The sequence below is a fragment of the Meriones unguiculatus genome, chromosome 12 (genome assembly GCF_030254825.1).
Source record: "Meriones unguiculatus strain TT.TT164.6M chromosome 12, Bangor_MerUng_6.1, whole genome shotgun sequence".
In the NCBI taxonomy this organism is placed as follows: domain Eukaryota; kingdom Metazoa; phylum Chordata; class Mammalia; order Rodentia; family Muridae; genus Meriones; species Meriones unguiculatus.
In genome coordinates, this window is record NC_083360.1 from 83311054 (window position 1) to 83323355 (window position 12302).

Below are 12302 nucleotides of genomic sequence, written 5' to 3' on the forward strand. Positions count from 1 at the left end.
AGTGGGTAGAGTAATTTATACCAAACAACATTCTTAGTTACTTAATTCATTTTCTATTATTGTGAAGAGACACCATGACCAAGACAACGTATGGAAGAGAGAGTTATAGGGGCCTTACAGTTCCAGAGGGTTAGAGTTCATGACCATCATGGCAGGAAACATGGCAGCAGACAGGCAGGTATGGTGCTGGATCAGGAGCTGACAGTTCATGTCTCACCCATAAGCATAAGGCTTGTGAGAAAGAGCCCACCCCAGAGATACACTTCTTCCAACAAGGCTACATCTTCTAATCCTTCTCAAATAGCTCTACTACCCGGGAACTAAGTACTCAAACATATGCTGTCTATATCTGTGACAGAGATATGTATTTAATTTACAGAAATATGAAAATTGCTTGTGCTGTAACTTTTCATAATAGTCTTAGACTAGAAATTGTCCAAATGAAGAGTGGAATGGAGGAGTTGGTATGGAAGGATCCTGAAATCTCAGCACTTGGGGGGACAGAGGTAGGAAGATGACAGGTTTGAAGCAGCTTGACTACATAGTAAGGATGTGTCTTTTTTTCTTTTCTGATTTACTTTTTTATTTTATGTGCATTGGTGATCTGTATGCATGTGTGTCTGCTGGGTTCCCTGGAACTGGAGCTATAAACAGTCTGTGAGCTGCCGTGTGGGTCCTGGGAATTGAACCCAGATCTTCTAGAAGAAGCAAGCAGACAGTGCTCCCAACTGCTGAGCCATCTCTCCAGCACCAGGACCGTGTCTCCTGAGGGAAAATGCAACCACAACAGAAAAATACAGGGGATAAATACATCATATCCTATTCACACACTAGAAGAGAAAACATAGCCAAAGTAATGGACCTATTACAACCATCTACAACAAGCTGGAAGAAGTTGTCGACATAATGCTCAACATAAGAGTGTAGCACCAAGGAGAACAAACTGCATTCCTGCATTAATACAGAGGTCACAAGTAGGCAGACTGTACCCAACAGATTGGGATTCAGAACATCTGTACCCAGTGTTAAATGATACTGCCGCTGCTGGCTCTCCATCGGTGTCCGTGAAGATGTTCACTTTGAGGTAACCCTTGGCCCGTAGTTCCGTGATGTGTTTTCCTGTGTATCATGCTGTCATTAAACCTCAAAACAGGACTAGAGAGGCAGTTCAGTTGTAGAGCCCTTGCCTAACATGTACAAGACGCCACGTTTGATCCTCAACACTACAGAAAAGAGCCAACAAACAAACAAAAGTACAAAAGTAAAAATGAGAAAAATGTTTTAAAAGCACAAGCATAACACATGCAAATATACAAATAACACATACAAATAACACAGCGAAGAAACCTTGGTTAATCAAAAAAGGGAAAGATTTAAAAAGCAGAAAAAAAAATTGTAAAATATAAGACAGTTGACAGAAACATTTTAATATCAGTAAAGTTCTGCATGCTCAATTTTCTAGTTTGAATATGCATTGGGATTGTTCAAAATTCAAGTGTGGGAATGTAGCAGTAAAAGAAACAGTAAAAACAAAACAAAAAAAAACCCTCTTTTCTTTATGCACAAAGGACTGAAGATCCTATCTTTCATTCTGTACAAAAAACAACTCAAAATGAATCAAAAATCACAGTGAAACAATTAAAACCCTGAAGACATGAGAAGAAAACATGGGAAAACCTTAAAAATCTAAATATAAGCAACAACTTACGCAAAATAATTGCAAGAACTGATGGATGAGACTATACAGATTTAAAAGCTTCTGACAGTGAAGGAAACAGCAGAATACACAGCATACAGAATGAGGAGAAATCTTTGCCAGCTATAGTAGACTATTAATATCAAGAATGTATATAGGTTTAAAATTCAACATGGAAAAGCCAATAATCCAACCAATAAATGGCACATGAACACAACTGGCACTGCTCAAAAGAAGCATAAAAATATTACATGTTAAAAAACATTCAAGATCCTCAACCATCAAAGAAATGTAAATCAAAACTATAGTGAGATTCCATTTTACCCAATCAGAACAGCTAGCACAACTAAACAAAACAAACTGTAGAGAGAATGTTTCAGGCTGGTGGAAATGTGAATTAGGGGAGCTCCTATGGAAATTGATACGGCAGAACCTCTCAGAAGCCTAAGATGGAACAGCCCATGATAGAGTTATACCTGGCTGTATCCAGAAGGGGGTCTAAATGGGCACACCCCTGTTTATCAGAGCACAGCTCAAAACAACCAAATCATAGTCACCGTCAACAGATGAATGGCTAAAGAAAATGGGACAGACGGACACACACATATAAACACACACACAGGAAGGGGAAGAGTAAGTGAGTGAGTGACTGAGTGTTATGTTTTAAAGAAGAATGAGGAGTCTGGGGAGAGAGGGAGATGGTTCCATTAGTCAATATCTTGCCTTGGTACGCATGAGAACTTGCGTTTGAACACTGTAACCTATGTTTAAACAAGCCAACAGAAACAACAAAAACAGGGAATGTGGTATGCTTTGTAATTCCAGCACTGGAGAGGCAGGGGCAGGTAAAATCTTGAGGGTTTACCAGCCAGCTCAGTGAGCTCCAGGCCAGCGAGAACGCCTGCCTCAAAAAACAACACCCAAATATGACTGCTGGCTTCCACAGACAGAGGCACACTAGCACAAGAACAAAATTATCTGCAGGAAATGGATAGAACCAGAGAGGGACTGAGAAAATCAAATGTACTAAAATACCACAATAAAGGGCGTTCTTTTGTACACTTAATATACAGTAATAAAGACTCCCTGTCCCCATGGGGCTTGCTTTCTGATCAAATGAGGCAGACAGCACATAAATAATAAAATATTCTTACGTGACATGGTGGCAAATTGTATAAAAAGGGAAAGACAGTTAGGGAGGCCATGGATGTTGGAACCTGAATGTGCCTGTGGATGACTGCAAAGACCTCAAGTATATACAGACAGGAGAGCTAATCCTGCATGTCAACTGAACTGCATTTTCAGTCGCACAGAAGACACACCTCAGGGCGTGTCTACGAGGGAATTTCCGGAGAGATTTAGCAGGAGAGGCTGATCTCACCATCCCACATTCCAGGGTTCTGGACTGAATAAAAACAGAAAAAAAGAGAAAGCAAATTGGGCAACAGCATCCATCTCTCTTTGCTACCTGGTTGTAGATGTAGTGTGATCAGCCACTGCATGTCCCTAACTGCTATAGCTTTCCTGCCATGATGGGCTGTAGACCAAATTAATCTCAGCGTTCCTTAAGTTGCATTTGTCAGGTGTTTTGTCCTAGCAATAAAAATAGCAGAGGCTTGTGTGTCTCTGATATAAGAATATTCTACAGAGAAGGGAAAAGGGAGCAAACAGTTCCAGGCTAGAGCTGACCACAGGTGTTGGTGGAGGTAACAAGGTCCCAGAGAAGAGAGAAGGGAAGGAATAAGACAAGCAAAGGGTTTTATAAATCGCCTCAAGAGCTTTGGCTTTTGCTCTCAGTAGGACTTTTTAAGCCAGAGAGCGCTTCCAGCACAAACTAAAAGTCATGATCAGAGTTGATTTTAAAGAACAACCTTGCTGAGAATAGGACATAGGCTAAGTCAATCTGTTATTATTATAGTGATTTAGGTGAGAGATTGGTGAGGGTTCTGTGGTAGAATTATGCCTGCATTTATGGTAGAGTCTTGTTAGACAACTGTTGACTAGTAAGGATTAGCAATTTCTTAAAAAGAAATCATGAGAATAGTTTGAAATCCAATATGCCTAGGACAACCAAATGGAAATGCCATGAAAGATTATGGCGGATCTGGAATTGACTGATGTGTCCTTTGAAGGCATACATCTGTGAATTATATTTCTAAGATGATTCCACAATGCATTTCATAAGCCAATAAGAAAAATTAAGAAAAGCAAAGAAAGGGAGTTGGAGATGGCTCAGTGGTTAAAAGCGCTTGGTCTTTCAGAGGATCTGGGTTTGGTTACCCAGCGCCCACATGGTGGATCCATAACTGCAGTTCCAGGGAATCCAACACCCTCTCCTGGCCTCTGCAGGCACCTGGTACATATGTGATATGCCCACATACATACTGAGTGTGGGCAAAACACTTATACCCAGAAAGTAGAATAAATACATTTTTATAAGAGAAAGATAAAAAATGCTCATTAATGTGCTTAGCGTCTTTATTTTTGCTGGAACTATTCTGATAACGTCTATAGAAAAAGCAGGCCTTCTTCCTCTGGGAACTGAGACTCTTTGAAAAAATAGTTTGGGGGTCATATACTTCTTGCAATGGGATAAAAATCTTCTCATTTGATTCATTTAATTAATAGATGCAAGTCACTTTGCTTATTGCATATTTTTAGATACACTTCTTACGATAAGCAGTTCATGTTTGAAATGGAAATAGCTCTGAATCACCCACAGCCTAAATATGAAGCTACACCAACTGATGAGGAGCTGAGGCAGGTTTATGACTATGGCAAGTTTACAGTTGAGAAATACCTGCATTTATCAGGCTGTGCAAACAATCCCTTATAGGCTTTTCAGAGTGGCATATGACCTTCCGGTTAATTCTGTCATTAACCTTCCATGTTGGCATGTGTTCAGTTAACTCACTTAAACTATAAGAAAGAAAAAAAACTACCAAAAGACTAGAAACAGCCATTTGGTTGGTGGAGAAAATCTCCAGGGCTGAAGGACTTCAACAGAGGTCAGAAGTAACCAGAGAGTCGTTTCTCTAGGGAAGAGCTCTGGTTTGCCAGGTAATTAACACTCATTATGAATATACACTCAGTCCTTACACAGCCATATGGAAGGGGCTGTTATTATTGCCCTAACTTCTGGGAGATGTAGCAGGCTCAGCAAGTGGCTTAGCCAGGATCATGCAGATCATGTTGTCAGTTTCATTGGCACAGTGACTAAACTAAGAAAAGGTTGGCTTTGGCTCATAGTTTTAGAGGCTTTACTCCACAGCCCTTGGCTCTGCTACGTTTAGGCCTGCGGTAGGGCGGAACATCATGGTGGTGAAAGCATGTGGAGGAGGAAGTGGGTCATGGTGGGCAGGAAGCAGAGAGGAAGGGAGGGATAAGAGATAGCCTTTAAAGGGTTGCCCCTTCCTGACCCATTTCCTCTCACCAGGCGTCATCTGCTGAAGTTTCCAGAATGTAACAAAATGGTGTCTCCATTGACGACAGGGCGTTGCACCCATAAGCCTTGGGGGCGTCTCTTGCTCAAATGCGGAGATGGCACTCCAGTTTCATCCCCGCTAGTCTGACTTCTCCTGCTGTTGCTCCACTGCTGGGGACAAGCACAGATGTGTTCCTCTTTCCCTGACAGGAGGGTATATGGAGGCTTTGGAGGTGACGAAAGAAGCCCCAAGTCCAACCACCATTAGGTCAGACTCCTCTTCAGAGAAGACTTACGATGACGTGGACTGTTCCAGAGCAGACACGTAAGTACATTCTGCCCTTCACGACGACGAAGGCGATGCGGGGGCGAAGCTGCGGTAGACTCGTAATGGTCTTCATCGCTTTCTCCACAGACCAAAATGGGACTTCTCCAGCTCGTTCGCCTCAGACAGCGGTAAGTGCTGCTTGGAACTGCAGAATGCTTCCCGGGCTGAGACGGTGATCAGAGTCCTTCATCTGGACACATTCCCAGTGACTAAAAACTGGGTGTCGAGATTGTAAGCTAAGAGCAGCGGTCCGAGGCAAGGGTTCGGCGGAGGGAATGGTCTTCTTGAGGCAGAAAACCAACTTCCCATGAAATTGCCCTTTTTGTGCTGTCTTCGTAGCACAAGGGCAATAGTTGCTGTAAGTTTTTAAAATATCACCAGCGCCTCCTAGTACTGGCTAATTTTTAACCACGTGTATGTGGGGCCGAGGGTATGTGCCTGTGTGTACAGGTGCCTGCAGAGGCCTGTCAGAGTTGGGCTCCCTGGAGCTGGAGTTTCAGGCTTTTTTTTTTTTTTTTTTTAAATCCACCTGAAGTGAGTGTGGGGACTGAACTTGGCTCCTCTGCAATAAAAGTCTGCAGCCCCAACTTTCTACTGCTTTAATAGCAATATTAACATGGCCTAAAAGCTCTTCATGGCCTTCCCCTCTCCCCAATGTCTGTGTGATTCCATTTCACACTATATTCAGTTTTTCCCTTTGAGTGTCTTCCCCCTGTTGATTTTTCTCTGCTTCTGCAATTGCTACCCAAAAGGTGGCGGCCCCCATTTAAAGTTACACTTGCCTTCTTGGGATACCTTAAGTGGCCCTTATCTTCCTTATTTTGTTTTTATTCTTGACACTCTCAGACATTTGCATAAAGAATTTTACTTGCTTCTGTGCCCTTTTCTCCTCCTCCCTCCCCCACTGAAATTTTTCTCCCCAACAAGTCCCTTCTCCTACTTTCATGCCTTCTTTTTGTGTGTGGACCACTGAGTTTGAGTTTCTTCCGGGAGCTTGAGTGAGTTATTTACTGGAGCAAAGTTGACTTATCAGTAGCTATGACATGACATACCTTCCTTGCAAAATGGGCTAGCAGTCCACCTAGGAAGTGGAGTGTCCTGCAGGTCCTCCCTCTCCTCAATGAAACACTGATGGGCCCAATCTTACGCAGATGTGTGAAGATCACAGCTGTGGTTACTTTGTGCATGTCGTGACCAGAAGATGTCTTTTGGGGGCACACCTCTTGCAGTGTTTCAGCTCCCTTTCCCACAGTGTTCTGTAAGCCTTGTAGATGGTGATCCAGCTGTCTCATTTAGGGCCAAGCCCTCCACCACCACTAAACCTTGGTGCTTTGGCCAGTTACGCAGTTTTACACTACAAGCTACTTGTTGCTATAAGAAGTTTATCTGATGAAGGCTGGGTGCTGCCCTCGTCTACAGATATAAGCTCAAGTATCTAGACAGCAGTTTGAGAACCACAACAATAAATAGTAGGGCTAGAAGATGGCTCGGTGGTTAAAATATCTTGTTCTTCCAGAGAACTGAGGTTCAATTCCCAGCACCCATATGGCAGCTCACAACCATCTGTAACTCTAATTCCAGGCTATCCCATGCCCTCTTCTGTCTTTCATGGGCACTAGGCACACATGTAGTACACAGAATATATAAAGGAAAGGGCACATAAGAGAATATTTTAAAAAAAAAAAGTAACAGTAGTTTCCCCTAGGGCTAATGACCCCCAGCCCCCAGACATCTACCCTTTACCAGGTTTATAGAACCAAGCATGAGTTTATTCCTGAGAAGTGGGCATCAAAGCCAATTAGAAAGTGGTTAGTTACCACTATTCCAGTAATGCCAGTAATGTCAGGCCTGGCAGGCCATTATGGTAGCTTGCAGGATTCACAGGCAGATAAAACCTTTTTTTTTTTCTCCCTCAATAGGCTACAAAGCACATTCTGGCACCATGAAAGCTATACAGTGAGGGGAAAGCATCCCTCTCAGCTCTAGCTTGATTCTTCTTTGTCCTAGGACCAAAACGTGTGTTGTCTTCAGGAATAGTCTTATCACCAAGTTCCATTTGACAACCAAAAACAATGGAAATTGCTCATATTGTACTGGAAGACGCTGAGGTTCCCATGACCCACACTTATAAGATTTTCATTTAATAAACCATGGCTTCTGGGAAAAGTATTATCCACCCATAGAGGGTGTGTTAGTTACTGATCTGTTGCTGTGAAGAAACACCATATCCAAGGCTCATAAAAGAAAGCATTTACCTGGAAGCTTGCTTATAGTTTTAGAGGGTTAGTCCTTGATCATCATGGCAGGAAGCAGACAGGCATGGCACTGAGGCAGCAGCTTCCCATCCTGGATCCAAAGGCAGTAGGAAGGAGAAAAGGGAAGCAGCGAGGAAGAAACTGAGAGAAAGAAACTGAGAGAAAGAAAAAGACTAATGTATGTACAGAAAGAGAGAGAGAAACAAGCAGACAGAGAGATAGAGAGAGAGAAGAAGAAGAGAGAAGATGAGACTTTCATGGAGTTTTGAAGTTTCAAAGTCCATTCCAAGTGACATAGCTCCTCCAACAAGGCCACACCTCCTTCCACTCCCTGCTGACTAAACATTCGAATATATGAGCCTCTGGGACTCTTCTTAAACAACTACAGAGGATACCTACCTTCCAGCTAGTTTTTCAGGCAGTATTTCCTAATAACTTATAAAATAACAGGTTTTCATATATATATATATATATATTTAGATTTCCATATTTTTTTGGTTACCTCTTGCCTTTCTCCCTTTTCTCCTGTCTTCTTTCCTATTTCCTGCTTAGACCTACATAGTGAGTTCCAGGAGAATCTGGGCTTAAGATTGAGACAATTTCTTTCTTCGTAATAGATCACATACACACACAACACACACGAGCTAATCAGATACTATTCTGGGCTGCCTCCTTAGAATGCACAAATTTGACGTGTAGAAACAGCCTTAAGAAACAGTCTTAGAGAACGTTAAGTCCAATACTCACCTTTTAAAGAGAGAACAGAGGTACAGAGAAGTTGAATAACTCTGTGTTCCCGTCGAGTTTGAAACCTTAACATTCATTCCTTGAATCCAGTACTATTTCCTTTAGACTCAGCTTCCAGGTTACAGGCAGTGTCCATCTGTGTGTATTAAGCTTACGTGTTAGGTTGGAACAAAGGAAAACATTCTTCACTATGCGTGGGCTTCCTTTGTTTCCCCAGCATTTAGTATGCTGAAATAGCATACAAGACTACAGCTGTTCTGTACAAACTGTGGGAAGGAGGTATGGTGAAAGGAAGGGATCTGTTGAGAAATAGCTTTCCTTCGCTGAACCAGATCACACATGGAATCAGGCAGGAGACAGGCCTAATTCTTCTCATTTGTACAAGTCTTTATATATGTTTATGGATTTTTACCATGTGCTTATGAAAACATACATAATTTCACAAAACCCACTTTAACTAAATAAAGTTGGAAGTGCTTCGCGGCCTCTAAGTATTCATTCATTTGTGTGTGTGTGTGTTCCTTAATTTCAGAAGAAAACAGTGAGGAAATTTATGAAGACATCTACAAAGCAAAGAACAATGACCTGAAAACAGAGTGAGTGTCTCTCTTAAATTTGGATTGTAGGCTGAAGGTGTTTCCTGTTTATCTAGTAAGCCGGGTCTTAAGACATGGCCCCATCCTACACCACCATTGTGGAGGGAAGATGATATAAAGTGCTGTTAAGCTGTTGTCAATTGGCATTGTCAATTGGCAACGTATTCGTTACTGTTTAGGATCGCACACCATAAGAGTGAAGATTCTTTGCTTTCTCCTTTGAGGAAAAAAAAATGTCCATTTTCTAGACTAGAGAACTTTTATATCATGTGTTAAGTAGTTGAGACAGGGAAAGTAAGTAACAGTAGACTTTGCCTTGACGTTATAGCTGGTTTCCCAGGGACAAAACAGTAACTGTAACTTAGCCCTTATCTTTGTGAGCTGGTCAGAAAGACTCTGAGATTTAGCACTGGTGCTGCAGGTGACATTTGTTCAAATGACCAACATTGGTCAAGCTTAATTATAAAGAGAGAGAGAAAACAGCATACTCAATGGTGAGGAGTCTGGGGGAAAAGGGTACAGTGATCCTGGGCTGGTTATGTGAATGAACTCCCTTTTGTCTCCATCCCCCTAACCAAAAGGATATCAGCTGGCCCATCCATATGGCACCTGCTGTATACTCAGTTACCGAAGAGTCCGTTAAACATCAGTGATGGCAATTTCCAGAGCCAGTAATGCCTCTGATGCTGTCTCCAGTACCATTTAGAGAGTTTCCCTAAGTTATTTTCTCTTTGGGAAAGGAAGATTTTGCTTCATAAGCTCTACAAAAATGTTTGCTATTTGTGGTAGATGAATGTTTGTACACACTGTAATTATTCTATCCACAGTTGCCTCAGATATGCTTTCTATCAGGATCTCGGCAGACTTCACTCTTAGTTAGCTATGGAGGCATTTCCTTGTCCTTCCTTGAGGGAGTCTGTTTTGGGCGTGAGGCTGATGTCTCTGATCCTTGATAACCCAACAGCGCTCTATCCCTATTCCAGTACTCTCTCAAACACCCTGTTGTTTTCTCTTTTCATTCCTCTTAGTGTAGATGGACGAGCAGCACTGAGAAGACTGCAGCAGCTCTTCAGAAAAGAAAGGGGTATATTCAGAATGAAAAAAAACAAGCCAAAAGAAAATGTCAGGTAAACAGTCCCTTTAGCCTTTCTTCCCATAGAGTTTCAGCAACACTGGCCTCGTGGACACATGGGTTGCTACTTTCCATCCAGTTCTCAGCACCAGTGACAAGAATTATCAAAGACCCCGGTTACATGACGCCGTAAGAAACTAGTGAGAAGAAAAAACATTACCAGAATAAGCAGGCAAAATCCAGAATGGAAAATTTGTCGTCATCCTTGACACCTCGGGTCATTATCACTAAACATTTTATATTAGTAGTTAGGTCCTTTCATGGTCTCTTGGCTACACAGGTTCCAGGGGTCTTACTTGTGCACACCACATTACTTTGTCTCCCTTGAAAGCAGCAATGTGTGAGTGACGTAGACGTGAGTGTCCTGAATGGTCTGTGAAGCTCACAGTCTTGGACTTAAAAAGCCAACCACCACCACCACCACCCTTAACCCCAGCCCGCCTCACGTAACCTCCACTCTTAGACTTTGGGAAGTTTCCAAGATCACCAGCAGTGAAAGAGACAGGAGTTTCTTCCATGTGTACTCATGGGACTTGGTTCCCTCATGGATGCAGTGAAAGGGGGAGCTGTGCGGTCTTTGGAGACATTTCTCTCGTTCTGCAACATCGATACAGATAGGCAGGTCTAGAGCTGTTCTTTGTGAGGGCAATTTGCCATGATCATCATCTGCATTGAGATGGTATGAAGCTATTCTCTTGTCAAGTCTTTCCCAGTTATAAAGCCTTGAAGTTTTGTGATTTTAATCCTACTTGTCTGCTGGAGCAAGATCTTCCCAAGAGTTCCAAGTAGACCTGAGTGTGGTTACTGTAGTTCCCATTATACCAGAAGGGACTCTGTTACTTTACTTTCTGTCTCCCTTCAGGACAGAAACTACCTTACTCATCCAGCATAAGGGCCTGTCTCGTGGCCACTACAAAAACACCTGTAGTATTGAGTTGAAATTAAAGACTTCAAATACACAGGTTTTTCTTTTTTTCCCCCCTTTTCCTATCACACAACTCTTTCTATGTGACCTCCTTAGCAATGAAAGAACGGAACCAAATCACGCTGGACTTCCTGTTCTCTTCCACTTAGCCGTTTGCCATCTTACATTTCTGTCTGACCTGGGTTTCTCTGTGAAAGTCTTCCTTTGGCTTAAAATACATACCCAGACTGAGGTGTATGCAGTCCCCGTGGTGTTTTCTGTACACTGTTCCTTCTCATCATTGCTCGTGGTCATTTAGTCCCGGATCCCATGGACGCAGGGCAGCCTGACTGATCTAGTAAAGAAGTGAGTTACGGGGATTCCACGGGGACAAATGAGCTCATTTGGAATGGGGTAGGGGTAATCACAACAGGGCTACAGGAGTCTCACTTTGCATCCTTGCCTAGATGTAACCATCTGGACCAGCACACCTGCCATCAGAATGGCGTTTTGGATATATCTGCTAATGAGCATGGCTTTTTTTTTCCTTGACCCTTTCTGTCTTTTCTTCATTAGGAATGGATTTTCCGTGTCACTGCCTGACCTAGGTAAGTGACATTCGCTTGCTGTTGTCCACCAGTATTGCTGTCTTCAGGATTGGTGTACTAAGGAGCATGGGAAGAGCATTAGTAATCTGTCCTGCTTTTCCAATGAAAATGGACGCATCAGAATGAAAGAAGATATCTCAAACAATGACACTTCCTCCTTTGGAGAAGTGAGGGACATTTTCCTGGCATTTCCATAAGCAGACGTTACTCTCTGTATAGGAGGCGCTAAGACCCACAGACCATGCTTTGTGATTGGGATTTGAACCCAAGTCTCTCTGAGTATGATGATTAGGCATTCCGTACTGATCCACACTCCTCTGATGGATTTGATAGCCAGATTAAGACACGATAAACTGAGTATGAACGTGTTGTGGTCCACACACCAACCGATTAAGGATGGGTCACTGCAACAGTTTGCTTCACTATAAAACAACCATGTGTAAGTCATCACAGTGCCTGACATATGGGATGCTCTCAGGACGTGTCCAGTACATGGAATTTGTCAATAAACGAGGACTGTGTGGTTTTTGTTCATTGGTTTTTGTTCACAGGCACTAGCTATTTAGTGACTTTCATTTTTAACTGTGACTCAGTGATTCAAACATATACTTC

The 12302-nt window shown here is 42.5% G+C and overlaps 1 protein-coding gene across 1 annotated transcript in view; it reads left to right on the plus strand.

Moving 5' to 3' along the window:
• The window catches only part of Fyb2 (FYN binding protein 2), a 106043-nt gene that overhangs the window by 82663 nt on the left and 11078 nt on the right, over nucleotides 1-12302 (plus strand). The window contains exons 10-14 of the mRNA XM_060366064.1: nucleotides 5331-5445; nucleotides 5536-5576; nucleotides 8983-9046; nucleotides 10075-10173; nucleotides 11659-11690. Coding sequence (XP_060222047.1) covers nucleotides 5331-5445; nucleotides 5536-5576; nucleotides 8983-9046; nucleotides 10075-10173; nucleotides 11659-11690 — 351 coding nt within the window. The remainder of the gene's footprint in view (nucleotides 1-5330; nucleotides 5446-5535; nucleotides 5577-8982; nucleotides 9047-10074; nucleotides 10174-11658; nucleotides 11691-12302) is intronic.